The sequence below is a fragment of the Toxotes jaculatrix genome, chromosome 6 (assembly GCF_017976425.1).
Source record: "Toxotes jaculatrix isolate fToxJac2 chromosome 6, fToxJac2.pri, whole genome shotgun sequence".
NCBI lineage: Eukaryota > Metazoa > Chordata > Actinopteri > Toxotidae > Toxotes > Toxotes jaculatrix.
Genome location: NC_054399.1, coordinates 4,655,055 through 4,680,985, shown reverse-complemented (window position 1 = coordinate 4,680,985; position 25,931 = coordinate 4,655,055). Strand labels below are relative to the sequence as shown.

General features: G+C 45.5%; 3 protein-coding genes across 6 annotated transcripts in view; all 3 read left to right on the top strand.

Moving 5' to 3' along the window:
* Positions 1–8,636, top strand: part of suco (SUN domain containing ossification factor) — a 37,012-nt gene extending 28,376 nt beyond the window's left edge. For 3 of the 4 annotated variants that reach the window (XM_041039805.1, XM_041039808.1, XM_041039807.1), the window contains 7 exons: positions 25–1,407; positions 1,579–1,666; positions 1,794–1,898; positions 3,235–3,389; positions 3,721–3,812; positions 4,665–4,720; positions 5,172–8,636. In XM_041039805.1, coding sequence (XP_040895739.1) covers positions 25–1,407; positions 1,579–1,666; positions 1,794–1,898; positions 3,235–3,389; positions 3,721–3,812; positions 4,665–4,720; positions 5,172–5,750 — 2,458 coding nt within the window. In that variant the 3' untranslated portion in view covers positions 5,751–8,636. The remainder of the gene's footprint in view (positions 1–24; positions 1,408–1,578; positions 1,667–1,793; positions 1,899–3,234; positions 3,390–3,720; positions 3,813–4,664; positions 4,721–5,171) is intronic. The other variant, XM_041039806.1, reaches the window with a different exon arrangement.
* A 1,040-nt stretch (positions 8,637–9,676) lies between these two features.
* mysm1 (Myb-like, SWIRM and MPN domains 1) lies at positions 9,677–15,422 on the top strand. The gene is made up of 20 exons (XM_041041309.1): positions 9,677–9,733; positions 9,903–9,975; positions 10,123–10,193; positions 10,356–10,430; positions 10,528–10,612; positions 10,758–10,856; positions 11,074–11,614; positions 11,711–11,966; positions 12,050–12,180; positions 12,285–12,388; positions 12,477–12,554; positions 12,636–12,718; positions 12,810–12,864; positions 13,137–13,187; positions 13,649–13,723; positions 13,831–14,019; positions 14,106–14,238; positions 14,329–14,434; positions 14,547–14,604; positions 14,735–15,422. Exons 1-20 carry the CDS (start codon positions 9,678–9,680, stop codon positions 15,086–15,088), a joined length of 2,673 nt encoding a protein of 890 aa, XP_040897243.1. The 5' UTR covers position 9,677; the 3' UTR covers positions 15,089–15,422.
* A 280-nt stretch (positions 15,423–15,702) lies between these two features.
* oma1 (OMA1 zinc metallopeptidase) lies at positions 15,703–25,465 on the top strand. Its single transcript, XM_041041290.1, has 8 exons — positions 15,703–16,436; positions 17,701–17,929; positions 18,168–18,341; positions 18,657–18,764; positions 20,068–20,196; positions 20,463–20,537; positions 21,175–21,324; positions 23,528–25,465. The coding sequence occupies exons 1-8, from the start codon at positions 16,069–16,071 to the stop codon at positions 23,858–23,860; spliced, it is 1,566 nt and encodes a 521-aa protein (XP_040897224.1). The 5' UTR covers positions 15,703–16,068; the 3' UTR covers positions 23,861–25,465.
* The last annotated feature ends 466 nt before the right edge of the window (positions 25,466–25,931 follow it).

Genomic DNA, 25,931 nt, shown 5'->3' with positions numbered 1-25,931 from the left:
TTTGTATCCATGTCTTTCCTTCAGACTGGAACCTGCAGAACCAAAACACCCTGCAGCCCAGGAGGACTCTAATGTCTCCGCTGACTCTTCCACATCCTCTCCCTCCTCATCCGACGCCCACGAGGACAGACAGATTGTCACTCTGGTAGAAGAGGAGGAGGACGAAGAGCCCAGACAGTCTACTGTCACCCTGATGGAGGAGGAGGGAGAGGAGGAGGAAGAGAAGAGAGAGGAGGAGACGAGGAGAGAGGCAGACAGGAACCAGTGGGAGAGTCAGACGTACTGTCCTTTCTCCTCCTTCTCCTCCCTGTCTCTGTCCTGCATGGCCACCCTGCCGGAGCTGCTCCATCGCTGGTGCTCTGCCCGGCTGGCCAAGGAGAGACTGCGCAGCCTTAGGCGGAGGCAGCTGAGCGCTCAAACACAGACTGATGCAAACACCCCTGTCCTCACACACACGCCGCCACAAATCCCCGTCCCTGTCCCCACACCTCCACACGAAGCCCTTCCCCTCACAGAACAAGCTCCAGAGGCCGAGGTGGTGTCTGTTAAAGGCCAAACTGAAGGCAAGTCTCTGGGCGAGGTTCACGCCACTCACACACATCTCGACACTCACACACCTGATGCACACACTCCTGAGCTCAGCATCCTCCTAGAGCCGAGTAGAACCTCCACCATCCCCCCTCACAGTTTCTCGGACACCCACAGTTCTCTGATGCGGCCGACCCCCACCCACGAGGAGAAGCTGCTACCTCCCATCAAAGACGCAGCCCTGGACCCAGTCCCCACCCCACCCCTTCAGATTGTCTCCATCCCTGAGACGCAACAGGCCAGCAGTACCACCCCCACCCTTACTGTCAGTTCTCCCCCACAGGCTGTGTCCTCTGAGACAGCCTCTCCAGGTGTAGTGGTTCCTTCTGTCAAGGAGCAGCCCGTTCTGCCTCTTCCCACTGCATCAAGACCTGAAGACCTTATCCCCCCTCCCACCGAACTGCCAGCAGCTGTCCCGCTGCCTGACACTCACACAGACTTAGTTAAGTCAGGCACAGAGAGTGGGGACTCCCAGAGACGCAGTGTCCAGGCTTCTCAGACTCACGGGGAGCAGGGGGACTCTCTCACTCAAACCGCAGAGCCCCATCGTGTCGCGGAAGACACAGTGGACGAGGACCTATTAAGCACTAATGGGAATGGCAACATCCACCGGACGTCTACGGACTTCTATGCAGAGCTGCAGAATGGGGGGGATTATAATGGAGGGGCAGTGAACGGGAACGGCGTGTTACTGAACGGGGGAGCGGTGCACGGCTCCAGTCAGAAGGAGAGTGTGTTCATGAGGCTGAACAACAGGATCAAAGCTCTGGAGATGAACATGAGTCTGTCCAGCAGATACCTGGAGGAGCTCAGCCAGAGGTGAAATCACTGGACACAACAAGAATTATGTCACAATAACAACTGCATGTCATGTCTTTTATTTTTTTTTAACAAGGCTGCAAATTGCTGGCAAGAGTCATATGGCCATGTGTTCGAAATGTTCCTTATAGGTTGGTGTTGTTGGTTTTTTTTTACATTTCTCTTGTTCAGATACCGTAAACAGATGGAAGAGATGCAGAGAGCGTTCAATAAGACCATCATCAAACTGCAAAACACCTCCCGCATTGCTGAGGAGCAGGTCAGTTTGTATTAAAAAAAAAAAAAAAAAGATTGACCCATGAACGGTAAATATCAGTAAATATTTGGTAGTATCAGCTGAAAACTGATAAACTGTTGTCCTTTGTCTCCTCTGTGTATGTTTTCAGGACCAGAAGCAGACAGATTCCATCCAGGTCCTGCAGAGCCAGCTGGAGAACGTCACTAAACTGATGTTAAATCTCACCTCTGCTGTCAGCCAGCTGCAGAGAGAGGTAACTTTACACATGTTGTTTATTGCTATTGTTTTACCTGCTGCTCACACAGTGATTTTCACCCACTTTAGAAATGTCTGTTCGTCTTGTCCGGTTCAGTTGGTAACGCTGCAACATACAACCGAGCAAATTCACAATGTTCAATTTAGCAATTTAATTTTTTCGGGGGTAAGTCTGCAGCGAATGTGTTAACACCCGTGGCTGTTAGCTGAAGCACAACACTCCTCATCAAACACACTTTCCTTTTTCTCCTTTAAGCCTGACCCACGCCTAACACAAACACAAGAGTCAAAAACCCAGCAGCAAGGTGTTTGAAGTTACAAGGAACCTGAACAGGCCACATGCTGCACAGCACAGCACAGCACAGTAGTGAAGTTGACCAGAGACATGCTGAAAGAACATATACACATTATCCTGATTATGGCTCATATTGTAATATGTGAAGCTTCTCCAGCAAGCTGTTAATTTGGACATGAGACAAAACACAGTTTGTTCTGAAGTAGGTCATTAGCAGTTGTAGAGTTTGGCGATACTACAAGAGAGAGAGACACACACACACAGAGAGACATCACTGGTCCATGTACACACACAAAGTGTGTGACGATCATTCACACAAATCAACTCTACAACAACATTTTGCTTCATTTGATTTCGAGGTAACAAGCAAACATGACTTTCAGTAATTCTAAATATTTTGGTGGTCGTTCCCAGAATTATCTGGAGGTTTGACCTTCGCTGAGAGAAAACAGTTACAGCTTGTTTTGCTAACAAAGCCACTGCTTCCACATGAAGGACTGAGTTCACAGGTTTATATATAATAAATGTGCTTGGAATGCATTGGCCAGAGACTGTGACTGTAAGGCGGCTGCCAACAACTGGGAAGGAATTTCTATTAAATTTACATGCCGAAAGCCCATAATGCACCATGTTATTTTAAAAAGAGAGGAGAATGGAGTGTGTATTTCAGGGTGTACGGTTTCTGCCACAAACACTCGGGTTATTATGTTTTTTAGGCCTTTGGCAGACTCTCCTGAAAGCAAGTAAGACGGAGTACGGTTGGAGAATGGAGCGTTGGTTTAATTGTATTGCTCTGTATCAAATAGGTGCTTCACAGGCTGAAATTGGACAGTGTTCATATGCAGTTTGGTGGTGGGATCTTTGCAGTAAGATCACACACTAGCACATAGGGTAAAACTCATTGATTCTTTCTCATCCTAGCGAGGGGAAACGCTTTATCGTTTGTATGCTCACAAAATTGGAATGTTTTAGACTTTTAGAGAATTTTTTTTTTTACCCCCAGCTGTTTCATTGTGGCTGTGGATCTTTTTCTCTGCAGGTATCTGATCGTCAGAGCTACCTGGTAGTGTCTCTGGTTCTGTGTCTGTTCCTGGGCCTCCTGCTGTGTCTGCAGTGCTGCCGCAGCTCCTCACCCAGCCCCAGCACCACTGCTGCTGTCCTTCCCAAGAGCAACCACTACCCCAGCCCTAAAAGGTTTGCCTCACACACACACACACGTACACGCACATACACACACACACACTCCTGCTCCTGTAAACAGGATGTTTTATCTCTGTATTCTTGGCTTTTGATTCGTTTATAAAGAGTCTTGTTCTACCACTCTCAGATCTGCCACTCATCCTCTGCACTCAGTTTAATGATTCTGCTTTTGACAGAACAGAATATACTGGATCACTTCCAGACTTAAGTTGTTATCTCCTTGCGTAATGCTGTCCCTCCTGTCCTGCCACTAACTGCAGGAAGCAGCAGGAGTCGTGACAGTGTAAATATTTTACAAATGTCAATATCATTATTTCCTTCTCAGATGCTTTTCCTCTTATGACGACATGAGCCTAAAGCGCAGGGTCACCTGTCCGCTGGTTCGTTCCAAGTCGTTCCACCTGTCCTCAACAGAAGGTAAGAGAGGGACCTCCCCCCTAAAAACACACACGTGCACACTGTGAACAAGTCTGTCCTCCTATCTGCCTTTTCTGTTGTTCTGCCTGTTGTGTTTCTCCCTCTGCCTTTGCCATTAAAACACACGCATCATTGATTCTACAGTCATAGCTTATTGCGAAGATCATGTAATCGCTGCAGTGAGCCTTTTCAGGCTAGCCGTGTCAGACTGCTGCAGCTCTTACCGCGCAACTGTCCGCATCCAAGCACTGCCCACTCTTTCTTCATTCTTCTTTTTGTCTTTTCAACTCTCCCCCTGCCTATATCTCCGCTGGTTTCCTCTCACACATGTTGGCCGTGCTTAGTGGCTGATATCCCTGGTGTTTCTCGTGCCTCGAGCAACACAACCCCAAAGGGAGAGGCTGGCGCGAGCAATAAAAGAATAAAGTCTTTGACTCATGAAACCTGAAACTCCCTCTGCTGTTCATTATCCCTCAGCTGTGTGTGTGTGTGTGTTGGTGTGTGTGTGTGAGAGAGTGTGAGTGTGTTTGCCCTTGAGGCTGAGAGGCTGTCATTGCCAGCTTGTGTCCACATGCAGGCTTAAGGAGTGTAATAATAATAGAGCACGATGCTTTTGCTGGCTCATGGTAGACATTTGCAAGTAGTAACTAATAATAAAATAACTCATGCTTTTCTGTGACTTTAGCTTAACTGTAGTTTTATTTTGTCAAATTATATGTGCTCTCTTCTGTGCAGACATTAGACCATGATTTATTTATTAAAACTACTTGCAAGGTCACTTCATGCTTGTTACATGTATGTTTTCCTGTTTCCCATTCCATCATTAACCTGGCCCCTCTCTCCCCTCCCCAGTAGGTCCAGATGACTTGTACATTGTAGAACCTCTAAGGTTTTCTCCAGAGAAAAAGGTACAGTGTCTGTTTCCGACTGCTGCTGTTGGCTGTGACGGCCGCCTTACTTTAAGTGCTGTGTTGTTTGCTGGTGTCAGTCAGTCTGTACATTAAGTGCGTTGAGGAGCTGAGGAGTGTTCGGCCTGCTCCACATACCTGATACGTCTGTTAACCACTTCTCTGCTGACACTGTGGACCTTTATTGAATAAGTCTAGACTAACAGCACAGCACAGCTCTGGGCTCATGTGGAAATGTTTTGTTTAGATGAGTAGTTTTACTTTTAAATCCTAGATTCCGTCATTTCCCCCTCAAACTCTCCCGCCCTTCTCTGACCCGCTCGTGTCACCTCAGTGTCGAGCACAAAAGTGGTTAACACGGCTTCACATTATTAGATGTGTCTTTGCTTTCTTTAAATGTTGTTTTAATCATTTTCTTTGTTCTCTGTTGTGTTTTTCTGTTTTTTTGTAGAAAAAACGCTGCAAGACAAAGTCACTGGACAAGGTTGAGACACTAAAGGCATCTGATCCCTCTGCTTCGCTCACAAATGGGGGTCTCAAGTGTAACGGCTTCCACCCATGCCTCCCTGCACCGCCCCCAGCCCTACCCCTTCCTCCCCCTCCTCCTCCTCCTCCTCTTCCTCTTCCTCCTCCTCCCCCACCCCCGCCTCCCACTCCCTCCGCAAAGGAGGTGTCATCATTGCCCACTTGCACCTCTAAGGAGTTCTCTTCAGAGACCAGCAGCTGCAGCTCATCCACCCACTCTGAGGAGTCCTACACGAGCCGCCTGCCCCCTCCCTCTCCCCCCTTACCTCCCGCGGGCCTGTGCAACGGCCACAGCCTGAGTTTCCCCCTCCCGCAACCTCCCACCAAGTCCCGTCAGGAGAAACGCTCCATGAAGAGGCGGAAGTCGCGGCAGACGGAGCTGCAGTTCCCGCACATGCCTGGGGGCGGCGTCGCTTCCCTCCCCAGCCTGCAGCAGCTTATGAAGGGAAACAAGGAGATCAGCGTCGGGACCATCGGGGTGACAGCCGTCACCGGACATGTCTGAAACACTCACGCTTCACTTTTACACACACACACACACACACACACACACATGCTATATGGTAGCAGACTTGTGAGGAGATGAGGTCTCACTGCATCCCAAAGAACCACATTTCCCATGAACACCCAGGCGCACCGTGGAACTGAAGTGGCTGTGGCAGCAGTAGCACGACATCATCCAGTCCTCATCCACTCCTGTCAAAGACCCGTTTACGGTTATGTGCCTTTATATCTGTTCTAGACCTTTTAATGCTAAAAGCCTGAGACGTAAAGAACGGCTGGTGTGGGCAGAGAGAGACACTGTGGTGGAGAGTGAAGCATTAATACAAGTCAAATCCATTGAAGTGTGTTCAAGATGTTTTTTTGTTTTTTGTTTTTTTTTTTCTAATGGATAAGCACAGCGTCCCATGACAGTTGAGCACCAGTGAGATTTTTTTTTTTTTTTTTTTTTTTTTTTTTCCTCCCCAACTCTGAGCACAGTGAGGAGAGGTGCTGGCCTCAACTCTACGTTCCTTCGCCTCCAGGGAGCATCACGAAGTATTAGACTACTCTTTTGGGATGAAATGTGTCTATGAGAGAACCGCGGAGCATGACAAACTGCTTCTCGTATCCTTATTTCCTTCTGTCTTCCATTGCCGTCATTTTCTCTTATCCATTCTGTCTTAGTTTTGCATCCTAACATGACTGCAGGTGTTGGTATGGGACCAGTGTTAAACATTCATATACGCCAGGCTCTCTCTGTGCTGTCGTCCTCTGTCTCTGTCAGCCTGCTCCAAACCAGCCGAATGAGCTGAATGAAGAAAAAAAGTTTGCGTGGGGAGGGGGGGTGAAACTGTGTGAATGTGCTTGTCCTTTTCACTTGACTGTCCCACTAAACCTCATATTACAAATACAAGAGCAGCATCAGTCTGTCGAACGTTCTGTGAACCGTACCTGCTCGGTTAGTTTGGGCTGGGCCCAAAAAAGTTTGCTCGCACACACACTAATGAAGAGAAACTGTGCTGTTACACAGTGGATACTCTGACTGTGAGGGTGGTTTCAGACAGGCCAGAGCCAAGCCCAGTTTTATTCCTTTTCTTTCATGTTTTGTTTTATTTTTTCATCCATTGTTTCTGGTGTGGTTTGCTTGAATTATTCTCACAATAAGTTTGGAGGCAAAAGTTTTCTTTATTTTATTCTTGTGATTATGTTATTTTTTTGGAGGTCACGGTGTTGGAGGACACTGGGTAGCAGAGCTGAATGTTTACACTTTCATCTCTCACACACACACACACACACACACAGCCTACTGGGACCCTGCAGTCGAGTCTGACAGACCAGTTTTATTTATCTATTTATTTATTTAAATGACTACAGATTTTTCTAACATAGGCACTGGCCTGCCTCTCTCCCAGTCCTGCAGTGTCACAGTAGTTTATCCACGTGAGTACGTTACATAGAAATATGACAGTGAGATAAACTCAGCGGTACGGACACATGGTCACGGTGGATGGCTCAATCTGGGACATCTGTATGTTTTTTTAAACCTTTATCTTGGGCTCTGACATGATAACGTCGCCTAGTTCTGTTTGCCTCGGCCTGAAGCGTCAGTGCAGCCACACGTCCTGCAGCAGTCTGTGTATCCACCGGCGTAACTGAGAGCTGAATTAGAAGCCGACGTGTTTATTGGGATCATCACGCTGCTGCTTTTGTATGTGTTCAGAGCTGCTGGGTGGTCGGAGGTAGTGGAAGTGGCTGAAGTGAGTGTTTGATATTTTCCCCCGTCGTCCGCGTCGCTCGTCTCAGCGTCTTTGCTGGATGAACCAACTGATTTTACGTCACCTTGTTCATGATTTTGTTACTGACCTACGATAACATTCAGTTTCATATTTAAAGACAATGAGGTATCCTTTTTTTTTGTTTGTTTGTTTTTAAATAATTAAACTTAAATGATCTTTTTTCCGTGTGTATGCAGTTTCTGACCGGCTCTGTGGTTGGACTTGTGACTGTTTTGGCAGAGACAGAGATTTCTCCTCTAACTTTACGCTCCTGTTAGAGCCTCTTTACCTCTCCTGACCAGCTTCTAGAGCGCTGCTTTCTCTTCACATATCCTCACCCACCGGGGTCACCTCTGAACCCACTGCACGACTTTCTCTGTGACTGTGAAGAAAATGTTTAATATGCCTGCTTTTATTAACCACTCTAACATATCCCCATGAGGAGCTTGAAATGCTTTATCCGTCTACATGCCTGCTTTTCTGACTAGTTTATCTTTCTGTGCATCCTCACTCTCATTGTGCACCCGCTCCGTCTTTTATTCACTTGTCACTGCTCGTGGACTTTATGCGTTTGTCCCACCTGGGTTGATAAATGTGGTTTGTGAGAAGGACACATGGATTGTTGTTAAATAAAGGGAACGCAACAAAGATGGGGATGATTTGGAACACTGTGTGATTCTGTATGTTCCACAAGCCGAGCAAATCATGAGGTTTTTTTTTTTAAACCCTTTTTGAATGTGTATGATCTTGTTTGTGTGTGTGTGTGTGTGTATGCATGTGAGAATTTTTTTCTTGTTGTTGATCTCATGTACGCGTGAGAGTCTGTTATGAGAAAGACTACTTTGAATCTACTTATCCCCATAACACAGCGAATAGGGAGAAAGCCCTCAGTGAGAAATTCTAGGAGCTCAGTGTGCACTTTGTATGACTCCTCATGCCTTTTTGTGTTTTTGTTTTTCTACCTTATATGTCAAGTGCTATCTTTTAAATTTTTTTTCTTCCTCTCTCTCTCTTTCTCTCTGTGAGTACTCTGAAGAGCTGCACAGTATTTTTGAGCAGGAGTGAGTTACTACAAAAAACTGTAGTGCCATTAGAAACTGTGAATTTCTAAATAAAACCTTTTTTGTCGTCTTTCACTTTGTCTTTGGCGTTTATTGTGCGTGTGCGTGCGTGTGTGGGGGGTACATTTGAAATTTTAAACCCCACCAACTCCAGAAGAAAAGAAAAGTGTTAAATGAATTCATCGTAGAGGGAGACTGACAGCCACAAATGTGTGAAACTTGTTTGAGATTATCAGGAAACTGACCTTCTAATTGATTGAGAGGATCACACACGGTACGAATTACATGTGAATTTCAGGGCCCAGTTTGGATCTTTGAAAGTAATCGTTCATTACTCTGCCTTTGAGTGTTGGTTTCCAACCACCAGATAAGGTTGAAAATTCTTTGTAACTGTAAATTACATATGAGATACCTAAGATGTGATGTCTGGGGTGAAAGAGCACAAAAGAAATTGGTGGTAAACAGCAACTTCTGGATGATAAAACATTAACTTGATATCTAACACAGTCATTAAAGGTTAACTGAAAACCTGTGCAGCTATAGATTGTGAAACAATGGTCACAAATACATCAAAGACTCCCTTTCTATGCTGGCATGAGGGACAGTGGAGACCTTGACCCCGTGGATCTGTGGGCCTGTGACCGGTTGTCCTGTTTGATAATCCATGTAGCACAGATGATCAAACACCAGTCACCAAGTCCAGCGTTTGTCTAAGTTAAGACGCCTGAGTGAAATGAAATGTTCGACCTGTTCACAGTTCTGAAGCTGGAAAGTGAGATTAAACATTAGAGTTTCCATTGTCTGCAAACAGAAACAGTAGGAAATGATCACACAATCATGGAAATCATAGAATTATTTATATAATCTGTGATTTCAGAGGAGGGCTTTAGAGGAATGCTTCACTGAGGTGGATTTAATCCAGGAGGAGGCAGTAAAGCAGCATCGCGTTTGTCAGCTGCCACAAAAAAAAAAAGACCAGCAACATCAGGGAAACTCGTACATCCCGCCACAGGGTGTCGCTGTGACTGAAACTGAACACCGCTTCCAGCCAGCGGCCCCTCTCTCTCTCTCTCTATCCGTCTCTCTCTCCTTTGTTTACGTTTATCCAACAACATGGAGGACGAGGTGGATGTTGACATCGAGGGAGACGAGACTGACGGCGGCATGAAGTAAGAATACTGACCTGTCCTGGTGAACCGACTCGCATACTGTCAGCTGGACCTGTGTGTGACAGCGCGAGCTGACAGCTGTGGGACGGTGCGTGCGTGCGTGCGCGCGCGCGTGCTGTTGTGTGTTGTGTTCCTGACCAGCCGGGTTTTCTCTCTCCGTGTGTTGCAGCGAGCTGGACGGAGGAGGTCTAGTCCAGGATCAGTTCTTGCAGTCTGCGTGGACGAGCAGCGCTGGGATACTGGTAATGGAGTTGATGAGTGTCGGTCGTTCAGGTGGCTCCGGTGTGACTGTGTGTGTGTGTGTGTGTGTGTGTGTGTGTGTGTGTGTGTGTGTGTGTGTGTGTCGGTGCTTGTGTGTTTCACAGACTCTTTGTGTCTCCGTTGTGCAGCCGTGGGAGCTGGACAGCTCCATCAGCCCCGAGAACAGGGAGGTGATAGAGAGGATGCTTCTGGAGGAGCAGTATCCTTTCACTGACCGCAAACGCACCACACACACACCCATCATACTGTCATGATGGCTTCACTGTCTCAAGTAGCTTTGGTGCAGACTGCAGAGCCTCTGATGGGCAATAACTGAGTACCATTCACCATTATATCTGCTGGTCCTTAACCGTACTTGTAGATACTACCTGACAGGTAAGGAGATTCCTGACCACATTTGGGAAAGTGACTCTAACAACAAGCCCAAAGTGAAGAGGTAAGTCAAATCTTCATTCAGCATTGGCATGAGCACAGTTCACCTGTTCCTCAAGTTGCCTGCACGTATGTCACGCTCCTTTCTGCTGGGCGTTCAGTTCTCGAGCCAAGACCTCGGCCACAGGCTCGGGATCCTCCTCTCGTTGGTCCAAACAGGAGAAAGACCTGTTTGAAGAAGGACTGGTAAGCTCCTCTCATTCTCCAACACCTATCACTTACATATCACTACACTCAGCATGTCTCATGACTGATATCTGTATACAACTCAATAGCTTGTTTTACTCCATGTGTGTATTATCCAAATTAAAGTGTGTGTGTTCTTCTGCAGGCTCAGTTTGGTCGCAGGTGGACTAAGATCGCCAAGTTGGTGGACAGCCGTACTGTGCTTCAGGTGAAGAGCTACGCCCGACAGTATTTTAAACAAAAGGTGAGACCTCACTTTACATGATCACCTGTGTGATGCTGCCACTAAAGTAGCACTAAGATCCACACACAGATCTGAGCTTCCTGATAAAAGCAGAACTTCAGCAGTGTCTCTTGCTTTCCTAATGACTGTTTCACAACTGGAGTGCATTCCTTTTGACCTAAGAGTGAAGAACAAACAAACTCATTTCATCATCTGTGGGCTTTTTTTTTTTTTTCAGGCGAAATCAGAACCCAGATCTGCAGCTCCCTCTGCAGGACCTGCACTGCACCCACCTCAGCCCACATCCAGTCACATGCCCACTCTGGCCAACACTGTCCGTATAGAGAAGCTTTCCGAGGATGAGGACGAGGATGTGGACATCACCGATGACCTGAGCGATGATGGAGACGCTGGGGATAAATCGCAGGCTGTGCTCAAAACCGAGTCCTGTGAGCCAGAGCGGCCGACGGGCACCGAGATCCAGATGGACCGTCCCACAGGAGAGCAGAAAGAGACAGGTCAGGCTGAGGTGGAGAGCACCCAGGAGACAAAGCACTGTCAGAGCCACGTCTCTGCACCTCCACAAAGTCATCAGTCCTCGTCTTCTTTCCCTCGCTCAGAGGAGCTTGCTGTCTCCGAGACAAGAGACGAGACAGCGTCGCCTCTTTGCCCTCAGACAGACTCAGAGCAAATGAATGATGAGCACGAGGGCCAGAGCTCCCAGTCTGAGAGCTCAGCACAGACCGGTCAACTGGGAGAAGCCTGTAGTGATGGGATGGGTAATACACACTTGCTGTGATCATGTCCATGTTTTTCTCTTGTGGATTTACTGTACACTGTGATTTTTAAGAAAATTCTTATGCTTTCCCTCCTAGACCCTGCTGATAAGGTCGAGCAGATTCTGAATCAGAGATCAGAAGAAGGCCTGGATGAGGCTGAGGAGGATGAGGATGAGGAAGAGGAGGAGGAGGAGGAGGAGGAGGAGCTTAAGGTACCTGAGCAGGAAATTGACATGGACAAAGAGACCATCACTGAGGATGAGAAACAAGCTATTCCAGAGTTCTTTGAGGGACGACCATCTAAGACCCCTGAAAGATATTTGAAGATCAGAAACTACATCCTGGATCAATGGTATCAAAACCTGTTTGATCTTATTTCTTAATCACACCGCTACTGTGCAGGTGAGGTGGGTTTATCATGTCGTCGTTCACCAGGTTGAAGAGCAAACCAAAGTACCTGAACAAGACATCTGTTCGTCCAGGCCTGAAGAACTGTGGGGACGTCAACTGCATTGGGAGAATACACACCTACCTGGAACTGATCGGAGCCATCAACTTTGACTGTGGTAACCCTGCTGAGCCTGTGGAGGCGTTTACTTCTCTTCACTCCTCTTCTCTTCTTTAAATCTTGATTCTCTTTTCACTCTGAGCTCTGTCTCTTGTCTCATAGAGCAAGCAGTGTATAATCGCCCGAAGGTGGTGGACCGCTCCAAGCATAAGGAGGGCAAAGACGTGCTTGAGGCCTATCAGCTCGCCCAGAGACTGCAGAGCATGGTAGGTCCTCACAAACTCCTGACACCTAACATCAAGCATCTGAACTGTGAGACTGCAGGACGCTGAGCTAACTGCTGATTGGTTGTAGCGGACCAGGAAGCGCCGTGTGAGGGACATATGGGGAAACTGGTGTGATGCCAAAGACTTGGAGGGACAGACATACGAGGTTTGGACACCGTCAGACACACACACTGGGTGATTCACATCAGTATATTCACTGATCCTGTGCTGTCGGTGTTTCCATCAGCATCTCAGTGCTGAGGAACTCGCTCTGCGGAGAGAGGAGATGAAGAAGCAGCCGAGACCCTGCAAGATGTCCAGACACAGAGGGTGAGCGTGATGATGCAACATGTCCCGTATGTCCAGCACTGCCTTGTATTTATACACATAGAAACTCTCAGTATCTCATTCCTTCTACCAGGTCTTTCGATCCCTTCCAGCTGATTCCCTGCAGGTCTTTTGGAGAGGATGTACAGGTCAGTGGCCACCTCTCTCAGTTAATATAGCCTGACATGCAGGATGGTGGATGGAGTTTCACCACCTATGTAACCAGAGTCATGTCTCCATCACCTTCATAAGACTTTAAAATAGCAGAGCACAGTCAGTTTTCCCCCCAAAAAACAAAAATCTTTTAAATCAGAAATTCAACTTTGTTTTAAATATAAATTCACTGATTCTACTTCTGTTTATGTGGTTTACAACTTTAGTCATCTTTTGCATGAAGCTCTGTTTTTTTCTGTTCTCTTAGGAACCTTTCCAGGTTACTGTGTGTGCGGAGACTCTTCTCATCATGGACATGGTATGTTACACACACACAACCACTCCTGCTGAAAGTGTTCACCTGGTGGAATCGGTCCTGCGTGTTCAGAGAGAGCGCTCTTAAAATGAATCATGTTTGTTTAATTATGATCTCACTCATTTATTTATCCCGCCTTTTGTCTATTTGTTGAAACGGGTTGAAACCTTTCTTGTGTTGTCTATAATTCGATTGCATCATGTCCTATTGTCAAGTGTAATTTAATATTTAATATTATTGTCTCACTCATCATGAGCTGGGGGGGGTTTTTTCTCCATATGATAAAAACACAGTGAAAATTGTGTTAAAAAAGAAGTTGGTTTGCTTAGAAGAAGGTTTATTTAATGTGGTGTATGCACCATGAGCTAATTAACTTGACTTCTGTTTATTTTTCTTGCCTGTCTGAAACACCACCAGTTCTCCCTCTTTTGTAGAATAATTGTCCCTTGTAACTTGTTCCTCAGCACGCCCATGTGTCACGGGGGGAAGTCATCGGTCTGCTTGGCGGGACTTTTAATGAGGAAGAGAAAGTACTGAAGGTAGGAGGAGGAGTGTAAAACAACAACATGGATGATGAGAATAGATCATTTTATGGACTATGTATTTTGAAGTTTGTATTTTCTGACAAACATTTCTTTGTGTGTAGATCTGTGCAGCAGAGCCATGTAACAGTGTAAGTACAGGTTTGCAGTGTGAGATGGACCCCGTGTCTCAGACGCAAGCCTGCGATGTGCTGTCGTCCCTGGGCTTCAGTGTGGTGGGCTGGTACCACTCGCATCCCTCCTTCCACCCCAACCCTTCCGTGCGGGACATAAACACACAGGACCAGTTCCAGGTTAAAGGAATGGATGAGAGATGCCACCTACAAGTTAGTCTGTGTGTATGATGTTAGTCTGATTTCCTGTGTCCTGATTGTTCCAGAGTTACTTCTCACGTGGCGGAGCCCCCTTCATCGGTATGATAGTGAGCCCATATGACCCAGCCAATCCATCTCCCCACTCCCAAACCACCTGTCTGTTGGTAAAAGAGATCCAGGAGCCCTCAGGCCCCCAGAGTATGTCTAACACACACACACACACACACACATATATATAACAGTGCCACAGTTTATCCGCTGGCTGAGTGTCTCTCTGTTCCTCCACAGAGCTGCCATACAGATTTGACTTCTTACCATCACAAGACATCCCAGACTGGGAACAGACGAGGAGGAGAGCTCAGTGGATCATCCACAAATACTCTCAAACACCTGGGTGAGTGAGACACGAGACTGTAGTAGCCATTCTGACATGTGGTGTGATTTAGATTGATTTATTTATTATTTTTTGAGTATCTAAACTGTTATTTCCTGTTCTGGCTGGTCAGGAGTGTGCAGATGGACAGATTATTCCGGAAAGACTCTCATCTCACCTGTTTGGAGAAGGTCAGTCTTGTCCGTCAGTGCTGCCAGTTTGTATCCCATCCCAATGAAAAACATGTTTTTAAAACTGATTGACCTCTGCTTCAACTATTTTACTGTCTCTGCCTCATTTGACTTACCCTCCTCGCTTTAGATGCTGTCATCTCTCGCCAAGTACCTGGAGCCCCTGCCGGATGAGGAGGGAGACCCCTTCCTCACCCAGATCCAGGCCCTTTTCCAGTCAGACTTTATTGCCAAGCAGCAACACGAAGAGGGAGACTCTTTAAATACCTCATCCAGACCAGTGGACTCAGATGACTTTGCTTTTGATCAGCTGATCAGCGAGGACAGGCCCCAGGAAGGAGCAGGAGGAGACTCTGATCAGGATTCTGGCAGAGCTTCGGGCTACGGTGGACAGGCCACCACAGACACAACCTCAGAGACAAACAGCAACACAGTGTTACACCTAGGCTCAGTGTTATCAACTGAACATGACTATTTACTGTGATGGACCAAATATCTCTCTCTCTCTGTACTATACTATCATATACCTCTCTGTATATACTATCATACCATTAGCTCCTTAAAGTATAAACTTTTATGTAAATACTAAGCATCTTTGTATCAGTATTACAAACTTTCTCATGTCATTTTTAAAAAATATTTTATTATGTTAGAATCAAACTTTGTGAGCAGAGTTCATATTGAAGTCCTTTAACCAAACACCCAGTGATTTACCCAGTAAGTGTGTGTGTGTGTGTGTGTGGTGTGAGAGAGTGTATGATAGCGGTTATGCTGTGGGTTTTTTTTTTTTTTACACACGTAAATAAAAATGTATTTTCGTACCACGTGGTATTTTTTTCTTTAATGTTTTTGGTGGAACAGTTTGATATGTATTTTTTTTTTAGTGCTTTAAGGTTTGGTCATGTTAAACATCGTTTTAAAAAAAATTATGCCAAAACTTCGCCTACTCCCTGTCAGAGAAAAGAAAACGCTCGCTTCATTTTCGATTTCATTAATGAATCAAACGGTTTGACTTTAACGCGACATTTCAAACTGTGCGCCCGGAACTTTGCGTTCGTGGATTCGTTTTCTAGGGGGAATCATTTCGGAAGCGGGAACGTCAAACTGCCAAAACAAAAGTTCCGTTCACTTCGTTGTTAAAAGCACAAACGTTTCGCGTCGCAAGGAAAGCAAACGCTTAATCCGGCGTGTTGAGGTGTTACAGAACAAGCTTTTTAGAAGGTTTTTGAATGGCGGCGGCCGGACGGAGGTTACCGAGGTTAGCTGCAGCTAGCTTCCTCCGGTAGCAGTGACATTGACAGCTGAGAGTATGACTGTCAGATGAAAAACAGGGGGAAGTTTAACGTCCTCTGACGGTTATTAGGACAGTATGATGAGGAATTTCAGACCTCAGAGTCAGAGTTAAAGTAGAAAACTTGGCAGCTGTTCGGTGAGTGAATCGGGAGCAGTTTCATCACAAGGACAATGGTTTTACTCTCAGTTAGTCTTTTCAGGAGCAGTCGCTTCTGTTCTCTCTCTGCACGTGTGACACGAAACGTCCAGGTCTACAAACAAGCTGGGTGTCCTCCGAAGAAGACACACTCTGTGTCCTCTCTGACCGGCTGTCAAAGAGCTGCCACTCCGACTGGACCACCTGTGTTAATCCGTAACAATGGACCGACAGTGTGTTTCCAGATTAGTCCCAAAACCACTTCACCCTTCCACTCTGGTCCTGTCCAGGCACAGTGCGGACACCACTTCCACACCTCAGCCCCCCTGAGGGCCCTGCCTGCTCCTTTCATATGGCTGGTGCTGAAACCTCTGCAAAAGCTGGTGGCTATAATACTGGGCAGGTAGGAGACACTGGAGCCTAACCTGTATTAATCCATCAAAACATACATAAAAACATACACTCATTCAGCACTTTATTAGGAACACCGGACTGACACTGGGTATGTTCCTTGACATGTTTATATCACTTAAGTTCTGCAGATTTGTCAGCTGCACATCAAAGTCACCGGGATCACATTTTATTTCTCCGGTCTGATGTTTGACGTGATCATTAACCTCCTATCCTGAAGCTCCTGACCTGTATCTGTATTACAGTGCTGCCGCATGATTGGCTGACTGAATAATTGCATGAATAAGCAGGTGTAGAAGTGTTCCTAATGAAGTGCTCAATGGATTTACACATTTTAATGTAATTCAGTGGAAACCAATTCGTAACACGTTCAAAACATAAATCTCAAAAAATGATTATGTATAGTTATTCTGAACACTTATTTATATCAGTTGATTATCTTCGAGTGCAAATAGAAAAACAAGAAAATTCTTAACAATCGTTTTATAGTTTGCAAATGTTTTCACTGCTTTAAGGCACAATATGATTTAATTACACTTAAAGTATTGTGTTCGTTAAATAATGAACACATTCCTAATTGTTTTATCAACAGTTGTATTAATGTTGTCATTTAAATAAGAACAAATAAATTACACTATGAATTGCTGCCTTAATTGGGTTTAATTAACTGGTAAAAATTAATCACTGGAGTAGCGTATTTGGCACACACACACGGGGCTCCATCACACACACCATCAGCGAGGCTTCAGTAATTCATTTGGTTTTGTTTTGGGTCACATAACTCATTTGGAAACGTTTCTAGCCTCCTTTCATGGAACTCCCTGTTATACAGAGAGCTGTTTTGTTTAGTCACTATTTCAAAAAGTCTTGGCCTACTTGTCTGCTTTAATATTTGACTGTTTCTTCTGGGCAAGCACACAAAATTATTTTTGCATGTTGTGCATAGTACATTGTTGTGAACATATTTTATGCCTGTTTTGATGTTGTTCTCTCAGCCAAGCCTCCTTTCAAAAAGACATTATTGATCTCAGTGCGTCTGTCTGGATTCCTACACTCCACTCTGAAACTATTGTTGCTCTTTTCTTTTGGATTTTTGGTTTTTTATTTGCCTTTTCGCAGATTTACTAGACATGGCAGGAGCGTTATTCTTTTATTTCCATTTTTACCACTGTAGGGCAGCATCTTTTTTTTTTTTTTTGAGGCTGTGTGAGCTACACAAACATATCACAGACTGTGTGGCCTCCCTCTGTGTGCAGGAGTATAAGGAAGTGGTGGGTGGCTCTACCAGACAACCGCCGGCAGCTCATGCGCGAATGGGCCTGGCAGCGCCGCTGGCATCTGGCAGCAGGGGCAGGTGTTGCCATGGTGATTGCAGCTCTCCTTCTCCTGACCCACCTGGATGAGTCCCCCGTGACGGGACGGATACGCCTCCTGGTGTTCAGCAAAGAGGACTACATGAAGCTGGCTACTGCACTTTCAGAGGCTGTGAGAGAGGGAGAGGGGACACACATGATGCGTGTGTGTGTGTGTGTGCGCGCGCATGCGTGTTACAGGATGACTAAGGATAGAAAATTCCATATGATCCTTTTATTTACATGATTCATCAAACTAGTCAGCAAACAGCTAAATAGATGCAGGTGGAGAAAATGTGGTATGATGAAAAGTTAGCAAAAGAAAATCTTTGCTTAAAAGCTTTGTGTGTGTGTGTGTGTGTGTGTTTCAGTACATGGAGGAGTTTGCAGAGCTGCTGGTTCCAGTCACTGACCCTCGTCACAAAGCAGTAGAGTGGGTGTTGCAGCATCTGGCACAAAGGAACAAGGACATCCCTGAAGTGTCCGGTATCACCTGGAGAGCACATGTGGTGCAGAATCCCAACATCAACGCCTTTGTCCTACCTGTCAGTAAAAGAAAGACAAAGATTTAGAGACTTATTTTCGTATTATCACGCCTTTTGCATCTGCAGTCTCACGTGAGGATATCTTAGCATAATGGAGTCAGTTGTGAAATGTATTTCTCTCATTGTGTATCCTTGTGACAGTGATTGATCAGGATAAAATAAGTTTTCGCACAATAGTTTTTGCGCCCTGCCCACAAGAAAAATCAATCTGATGGGAAAAATTTTCCAAATAATAAGTAAATAATTCATACACAGTATTTACTGTAAATTAAACACCATATGGCTCAGGTTTGGATTTTTATTTCCTTTGTGTAGAACGGGAAAGTGTTCGTGTTTACGGGGATGCTGGACGCCGTGGCAGATGTTCACCAGCTCACCGTTGTCCTGGGACACGAGATGGCTCACGCAATATTGGGGCACTCTGTAAGTGCATAAGCCTCTTCAGACTGTGATTGTGGCATTGTTTCAATCCCCGATCATATCAGGTATTGTATTATTTACTGTAGTGCCTGACCTGACACTGGTAGTTGGTCACTTTGTCTTTTAAAGATAATCTTGTTACAGGAATGTGTCGCAGTGACCTTGTGAACACAGTGATAATCCACTCTGTGTCATCTTGTTTCTACTGCCTCACAGCCCAGTAACAACAGGTCTTTATTGTTAGTACAATAAGCAAGGAATTATACCTGTCACTATTTATTTACAGAGAGAATTCTCTCATGTGCTTTCACTCAGTGCAAATTGCAGTGGTATGAGGTTTAAAAGCACAGTTTAGTGTAGGAAATATGGAAACCTGTTTAGCTCTGTGAAGAATTAATAGATTTCCTGAGGCTGAAGCGCAGCTGCAGTGAACAAAGACCTGAGTACAGTGTGCTGACACCGGTGAGGCTGAGTTGACAGCAGCAGACCTTGCTGCGTATGAGGATGAGTCATTGAAAACACTTAAAGTGCAAATAATGTTCAAGAACAAAGTTTAGTCATTTCGAAGCCCCTTGGCACACAGAGTGGAAGTTACAGCTGGACATCTTCCAGGCCTCTCCCACGTAAGGTTATAAAATATGCATGTGGACCTCCTATAGTTATGAGCATTATACACTGCGAGACCTGACTATTCATCATCAGCCCCCCCCCTCCCTCCACTCTGTCTCAGAAGTATAGTATTGGCTGAAGTGGCATCAGTTGCAGTGTTGTTGCATCAGCCAGTGATTAAGACTCACTGACAATCACCTCCAGACACTCACTAATCCTGCCTGTGCTATGATGACCACAGACCTGTCGACCTAGGGCACTGTCATGCTTTATTAATTCTCCTCAGATGACTGTTTTTACTCCGGCAATAAAAGCCCATTCTTCTTGTTTTAAAAAAAAGTGTCTAATGAAGTGGGTATTTCGAGACTTTAAACGTCCTCGGAGGAAATGCTTGAAGGAGATTTTAATTAGATGAAGGGAATGAGCATCGATGGGCTTGGTATTACCCAGTAGGTGTGCTCTATTGGATTGGCTGTTAAAACCTCTAAATCTGTTACAGAGTTTAAGTTCCACCAAAATAGATGGGAACGATCAATATGTTCCAGCTGCCTCATTCACCTCCCAAAAACTTTCTGCCTCTAATTTTTTTTCTCCCTATCCCTACTTCTATCCCAAACCTTCACTTCTCTCCTTCCCTCCTTCCTTTTTCTTCTATGTCACCTCCTCCTTGTCACCCCCCCCCCCCCCCCCCCCCCAGGCGGAGCAGGCCAGTCTGTCTCATGTCGTGGACCTCCTGTCCCTTATTCTGCTGACAGCCATCTGGGCCGTGTGTCCTCGAGACAGCTTGGCACTGCTGGGACAGTGGGCACAGGACAAGCTCACACAGGTGTGACACCAGAACGTTACCTGTGTACACTGAATAATACTGTTTGCTGGTTGTCACTCGGTCGAAGTAACATCAAAATTTCACCACACTTTATACACATGCGCACATGTTAACTGACAAGGCAACAGCACGATTTTGCTGTATGTTATTGTAATACCATTATTGTACATGTGTCTGAAGTCTGAAAATGAAAGCACTGGAATGGACTCAGACTTTTGCTGAGGGAAGTGTGTATGAATACATGATGCTGTTTGTGTCTCCCTCAGCTGATGTTCAGCCGTCCCTACAGTCGGAAACTAGAGGCTGAGGCTGACAAAGTCGGATTGCAGTTGGCTGCTAAGGTATCGTCTCAAGTGTGCTGTTTCTTAAAGGGGCACTCTACTGACAAGGAGTACCACTCAGCCTGTGACATGAAATGTATGACAATAAAACATTTTTTTTGTTGATTAAACAGGGACAATGCACAGTACATATACTGAACTAGATGTACAACAATCAGTCTGTTTTTGACCTGCTGAGATGATCCCAACATCATCAGGGTTACATTAGCTTGGGATTTACTTAATCTTTTTAAAATAAAGCCAGCGTTACAAACTGGAAGTGTGGGGTTTGAAAAAAAGTGGGCATCTAATGAAAGATACCGCTGACTTGTATTATGGCAAATGTTGGATATAGCATTTTTGGATCTTGACCCATACAAGGGATTAAAACTGTAACCCCTTTAACTTGAAGTGACAGCACTCAAAATCATTGGTGCTTTATTGGGGATAATGCACAGAATTACACTCTAATGTCACTGTTGCTCTCAAGCCCAGTAGTCTGTCTGCAGAGCACTAGGGGGCACTGTTGTCAAATGAAACGAAATGATGGTTTTAGAAAGAATTTCCATCACAGCACAAGACAGAGGGATGCCACATTGTGTTTGTGTTTCTGATTCCATGGGTTGTGTGTGTGTGTGTGTGTGTGTGTCCGTCCTAGGCGTGTGCAGATGTGCGAGCGGGCCCCGTTTTCTGGCAGCAGCTGGAAATCAGAGACCAGCTGACAGGAGAGTCCTCCATCCCCGAGTGGCTGTCCACACACCCGTCGCACAGGAACAGAGTCACTCAGATGGAGTCCTTCATACCACAGGTACAGACAAACAGAGCCCTGATTCCCTGCTTGGTTCAGATAACAGCGTGGGTTAACAGTACATTTCTCCTTTTCTTCAGTTATTTAAGTAAACACATACCTGCAGCTCTGATTCGTGTGTTTATCTCTAGTAAGACTCTTTGATCCGTGTGTGAGGAGGGAGCCCTGCACCTGTCTGTCGTTTAGGACAAACGGTGTAACCGTAGGAGCTGTTGGATGGAGCCTTAATTGAACTAATGAAGCATCTGGAGAGATGTATACGCACCTGCAGACATGTGGAGAGGAGGGCAGACAGGAAGGAGAGACTTGGGGGTGGAGAGGAAAAGATGCAGGGTTTTAGGCAGACAGGAAAATCATTTTGCCACACCGGCGCCTGGATATCTGCTTAACTACATTTCCTGGAGGCTTTGAGTTGAGGAGCAGCCCCACAGTAGCAGCAGCTCAGTCTCACATGCTCACACACTGTGCCAGTGCTGTGGTTCGACAATCAATGGTGTCTTAAGGCTAGATGGAAATCAACAGGCAGTTAAGACAGCGACTTCTATAGAAATCGTCAGCAGCGGCAATCGTTACGCCTCACATGTGCGTTTGTGTCTGAGGCGGAGGGAGAGATTAACAGTCGACCAGGCGGCAGCGAATTTAACCTTGAGTGTGAGTTTGACTGTTGGTACACACAGTCAGATGCTCCAAGCACGAAAGACGAACAGATGGGTAAACCACTAATTGTCCATCAGGTGCCTGTGTTGTCGAATGTGTGCATGTTCACTGTGTTAGAGTGTGTGTGTGTGTGTGTGTGTGTGTTATATGTATGTGCATCAAATCACATCCCTGTGTGGTAGATTGACCTCCAGCAGCAGTCATTGCTGAGGCCAGGCTGTAGCCACAGGCAGCGAAGTGATGAAGACTGTTGTTTGGGGGATTCATTGGCCTGCATTGTGCGTGTGCGTGTGCATGTGTGTGTGTTTATGTGTCGGCTCTGCTACCTGCAACACCCTCCTCGCCCCCCCCAGTTCGTTCGATCCAGCATAGCGGCACATATGAGCCACTTAACGGCTGAGCTCAGTCGGGCGAAAGCGATGCATAATGTGATGTTTTTAACCTTGCGAGGGGTGACAGCATCAAGCTAGTTAACCCGACTCTTGTGAGGGCACTCTGCCTCCACTAGTGCACTCAGCATCCTTAAGCAAAGCGCATTAAGTCCACTGGTGGCATGAGAGGGAGACCCTGTTCAGTAGGAAACCAAGTGCATGTGTGTATGCTCAAAGACTTGCAGGTGACTCTGAGTGTGTGATTAATGAGTCGGGTGTGTGAGACAGACAGACAGACTGACTGTTAGGAAGTGCTTGTGGTTCACTCCCACCAGCTCTGCTTGTCCAAGCTTGTGTGGGATTGATTTAAAATAGAAAAGCTGCATCCTGTGGTATTTGCAGGGACGTTTAGAGCCATGTTAGCAGCAGACAGTTGGTCCCCCAGAGGATGAAGCTTAATGACTTTTTAATTTGACCATTATTTTGATTTCTTATCGAATGCTTGCCAAACTAATGACGCCGCCGTGATCCTCCGCTGTAGTTTGTGTGAAGCACAAACTGACAAACAGTAGCATGCTAACACACTCAAAGCACTAATGTGCTTTAGTGCGGCTTCAAAGAGCCACTGGCACGGCTGCAAACTTGTAGGCCTGTTGATTCTCTCCGTGGTGTCCTTATTTGTTCATTTGTCTTTAGCTGAGTTCATGTGTTCATCACGCTGCTTTCGTCTTTGTTGTCTTTGCTTGTCTGTGGTCCTTCACATGCTCCTCTCTGTCCTGTGTCGCAGTCATTTCACTTCACAGCTGCGTTTTGATGAAACATCTTATCACAGAGTAAAAAAAGAACAAGTAGCTGGTTTCTTGTTCTACTACAGTGCAAACAAAAAAACAACAAATGGCTCACTACCAAACCAATAAACACATTTATCATCATAAACCTGTCTGCAGTTATAAGTCAGTACATATTTACCTGACTCAATGCTTTTCATTTATTCATTTCTGTAAATGGGTTATTATGTTTTTTTTTATTTTGAATTAAAAGTGTATTTTCCTTTATTATTTTACACTTACTGCAGTAACATAGTGAAACTACCTGCGTATCTGTTCTTCATTCTCTCTCTCTCTCTCTCTCTCTCTCTCTCTCTCTCTCTCTCTCTCTCTCTCTTTGTTATCCAGGCTCTGGAGTTGAGGGAAAGTTGCATCTGCCCTGCTCTACCTGCTACTGACCCTCGTGTAGTCTTCACCAAGAGCGTCCAGGTGCTGCTGGAAAACGCTAAGGACCAGGGGAGAGGACTGCCAGAGAGGGCAAGCAAACCCCACCTGCCCCAAAGTCCTGCCTCACTCCCCAATGTACTGCCTGCAGCTCTGCTTGCCCAGAATGCACTTCTTCCTTCCCCAAATGTGGATCAAGAAATCAAAGGTCCAGCCCCATCTGTAGCTTCAGAGACAGCTGTAGCAACCCCTGTCCCTGCTCCTACTGAGGGTGACAGACCAAAGGACGGGGTGTAGATCAGTAGTTTTTTTCACTGACTGGACTATTTACTACATCCAAAAGACATTTCATCATTTAAATTTCAGGTGCTCAGAAATTGCTGCACAGGTACTAAAGGGGTAAAGTTCCCACCAACAGTTGCAAAGATCCCTGTTGCTGCTCTCAGGACTCCCACTGGAGGATGGAGCTGGGCGTGCTTATGTGAAATGAAGCGGCTGGAGTTGTTTTAAACGAGGAGAAAATCGAAAAATTGATGGAAGAAGCCATCAAAAATAAATAGAAAAAAAATCAGTACCCCTCCTAACCTCTCCCTCTACTACAACACCATGCCTAGTGACTACAAAGATGCCACATTAATTAGATAACCTCGAACAGGGAAATGCTGAATTAATTAGTAAAGCTCCCATACATTGCAGGATTAATATGTGCATTATTCATCGGCACACGGCAACGGACGAGAGTAAGCACTTTGTGTGCTCATGTTGGAGGGTGTGTCCATGCCAGGCAGAGGACATCTACATTCTCATTACGACTCCTACATTCTCATGCCACACACACACAGCACTTTCTGCATTCTCTTGCCCGAGGCGCTTAATGGTGTAAATTTATGCCGGGTTGTTTGCAGGTTTTAAAACACGGCCTTCTGCACAGGAATGCCAATATCCACTGTCAAGCTTTGAGAAATCTTTCATGGGATTTTGTGAAATCTTATTTAACAGGGAAAACATTCTTATTTACAGCAACAGCTTGCGGGAGCAGTCACGCAGTGAGGAGGGGAGGGCGGTTATGGTTCATATCTTGATAATCTTTTATGTGTGTTGAAACAAACACACTTGGTTATAATGTGAAATCAAAGGAGTACTACTGTGTTTTCATTTTGGGATGAATTGCTTTATTTGCGTCATGTTTTTTAGGTACAGAGTCTGTATCAGCTTACAAGACATCAGTCAGGAGTCTTACAGCTGCTGTGGATGATTTGTTTTACTGCAGACAGGGTAGGTCTATATTAGAGTCTGTGTCTGTAAGTGGCCAGTGATTGGTTTTGTGCTTACCAGCGCGCCGAAAAGCCATTTCCACTGCCTTTCCATTACATTTAAAATTCAAATGGATGAAAAATGTACATTTATCAACAAGAGGAATGAGGATTATGGAAACACAATGTGTTACGTACTGTGTGTGTCTGCGTGTGTGAGAGAATATGAGAAAATTATCAGTCTATGTGACATTGCATAAGAACATCAGAGCACTTCTGTCGTCACACCAACCAATTAAGACAGTGGGTGAAAGATGAGTTTCTTCTGAAGTGTTTCTGTGTGTGTGTGTGTCTGTGTGTGTCTGTGTGTGTGGTAGCAGCAGCAGTTATAGCAGTTACTCATTGATGCCAGGCTCCTGGGGAAATTCCTGGCTGGCCTCTCACAGCTGATCAGACAGATGTAAAGTCTGGAAATCTCGTAGACAAGATTACACCCAGCCAGCCGTAATCAAATGAAAGCTGCAGAATTCCCATCAGTCGACCTCACCGCAGCACTTTAGTAATGTCCTCCAACCGTTTCAAGTTCTTGCTTGTTGAATACAAAGTGAATCTTATTTTATTTTTGTGTATTAAAGAGCGTTAGAGCAACATCCAAGTTCTTTCTTTTTTTTTTTTTTTTTTTTTTGAGCACGGACCCTTTTAATTTTCTGATGTTGAAGAAAAGTGTAAACCAAAACTGTGAGATGTTTTGAGGTGTTCCTCTTCCCGGTGGCACAGATTTCACCATGACTTCCGTTCACTGGAATGGAGACTTCCCGTTTCCTGCCCATGTTGTTGTGTACACGCTGAAGCATCTGGATGCAGCTCCCTCACCACTCAGAGAGAAATTGGAACATGAGCAGGCGACAGATGACACACTCACACCCAGAGGTAATTGTAATGAGCGTGATACAATACACACACACAGCGCTGAGTAATTGTAGCCTACTGCTGGAGTCTAAACAATACTGCAACAGAGGGCTTAATCAAGGAAAACAAAGAGACAGCAGTCAGATGGAGTGAAGGGACAGAAATAGAAAATAGACAAAGTGGAACCATGGGGATTGACAGGAGAA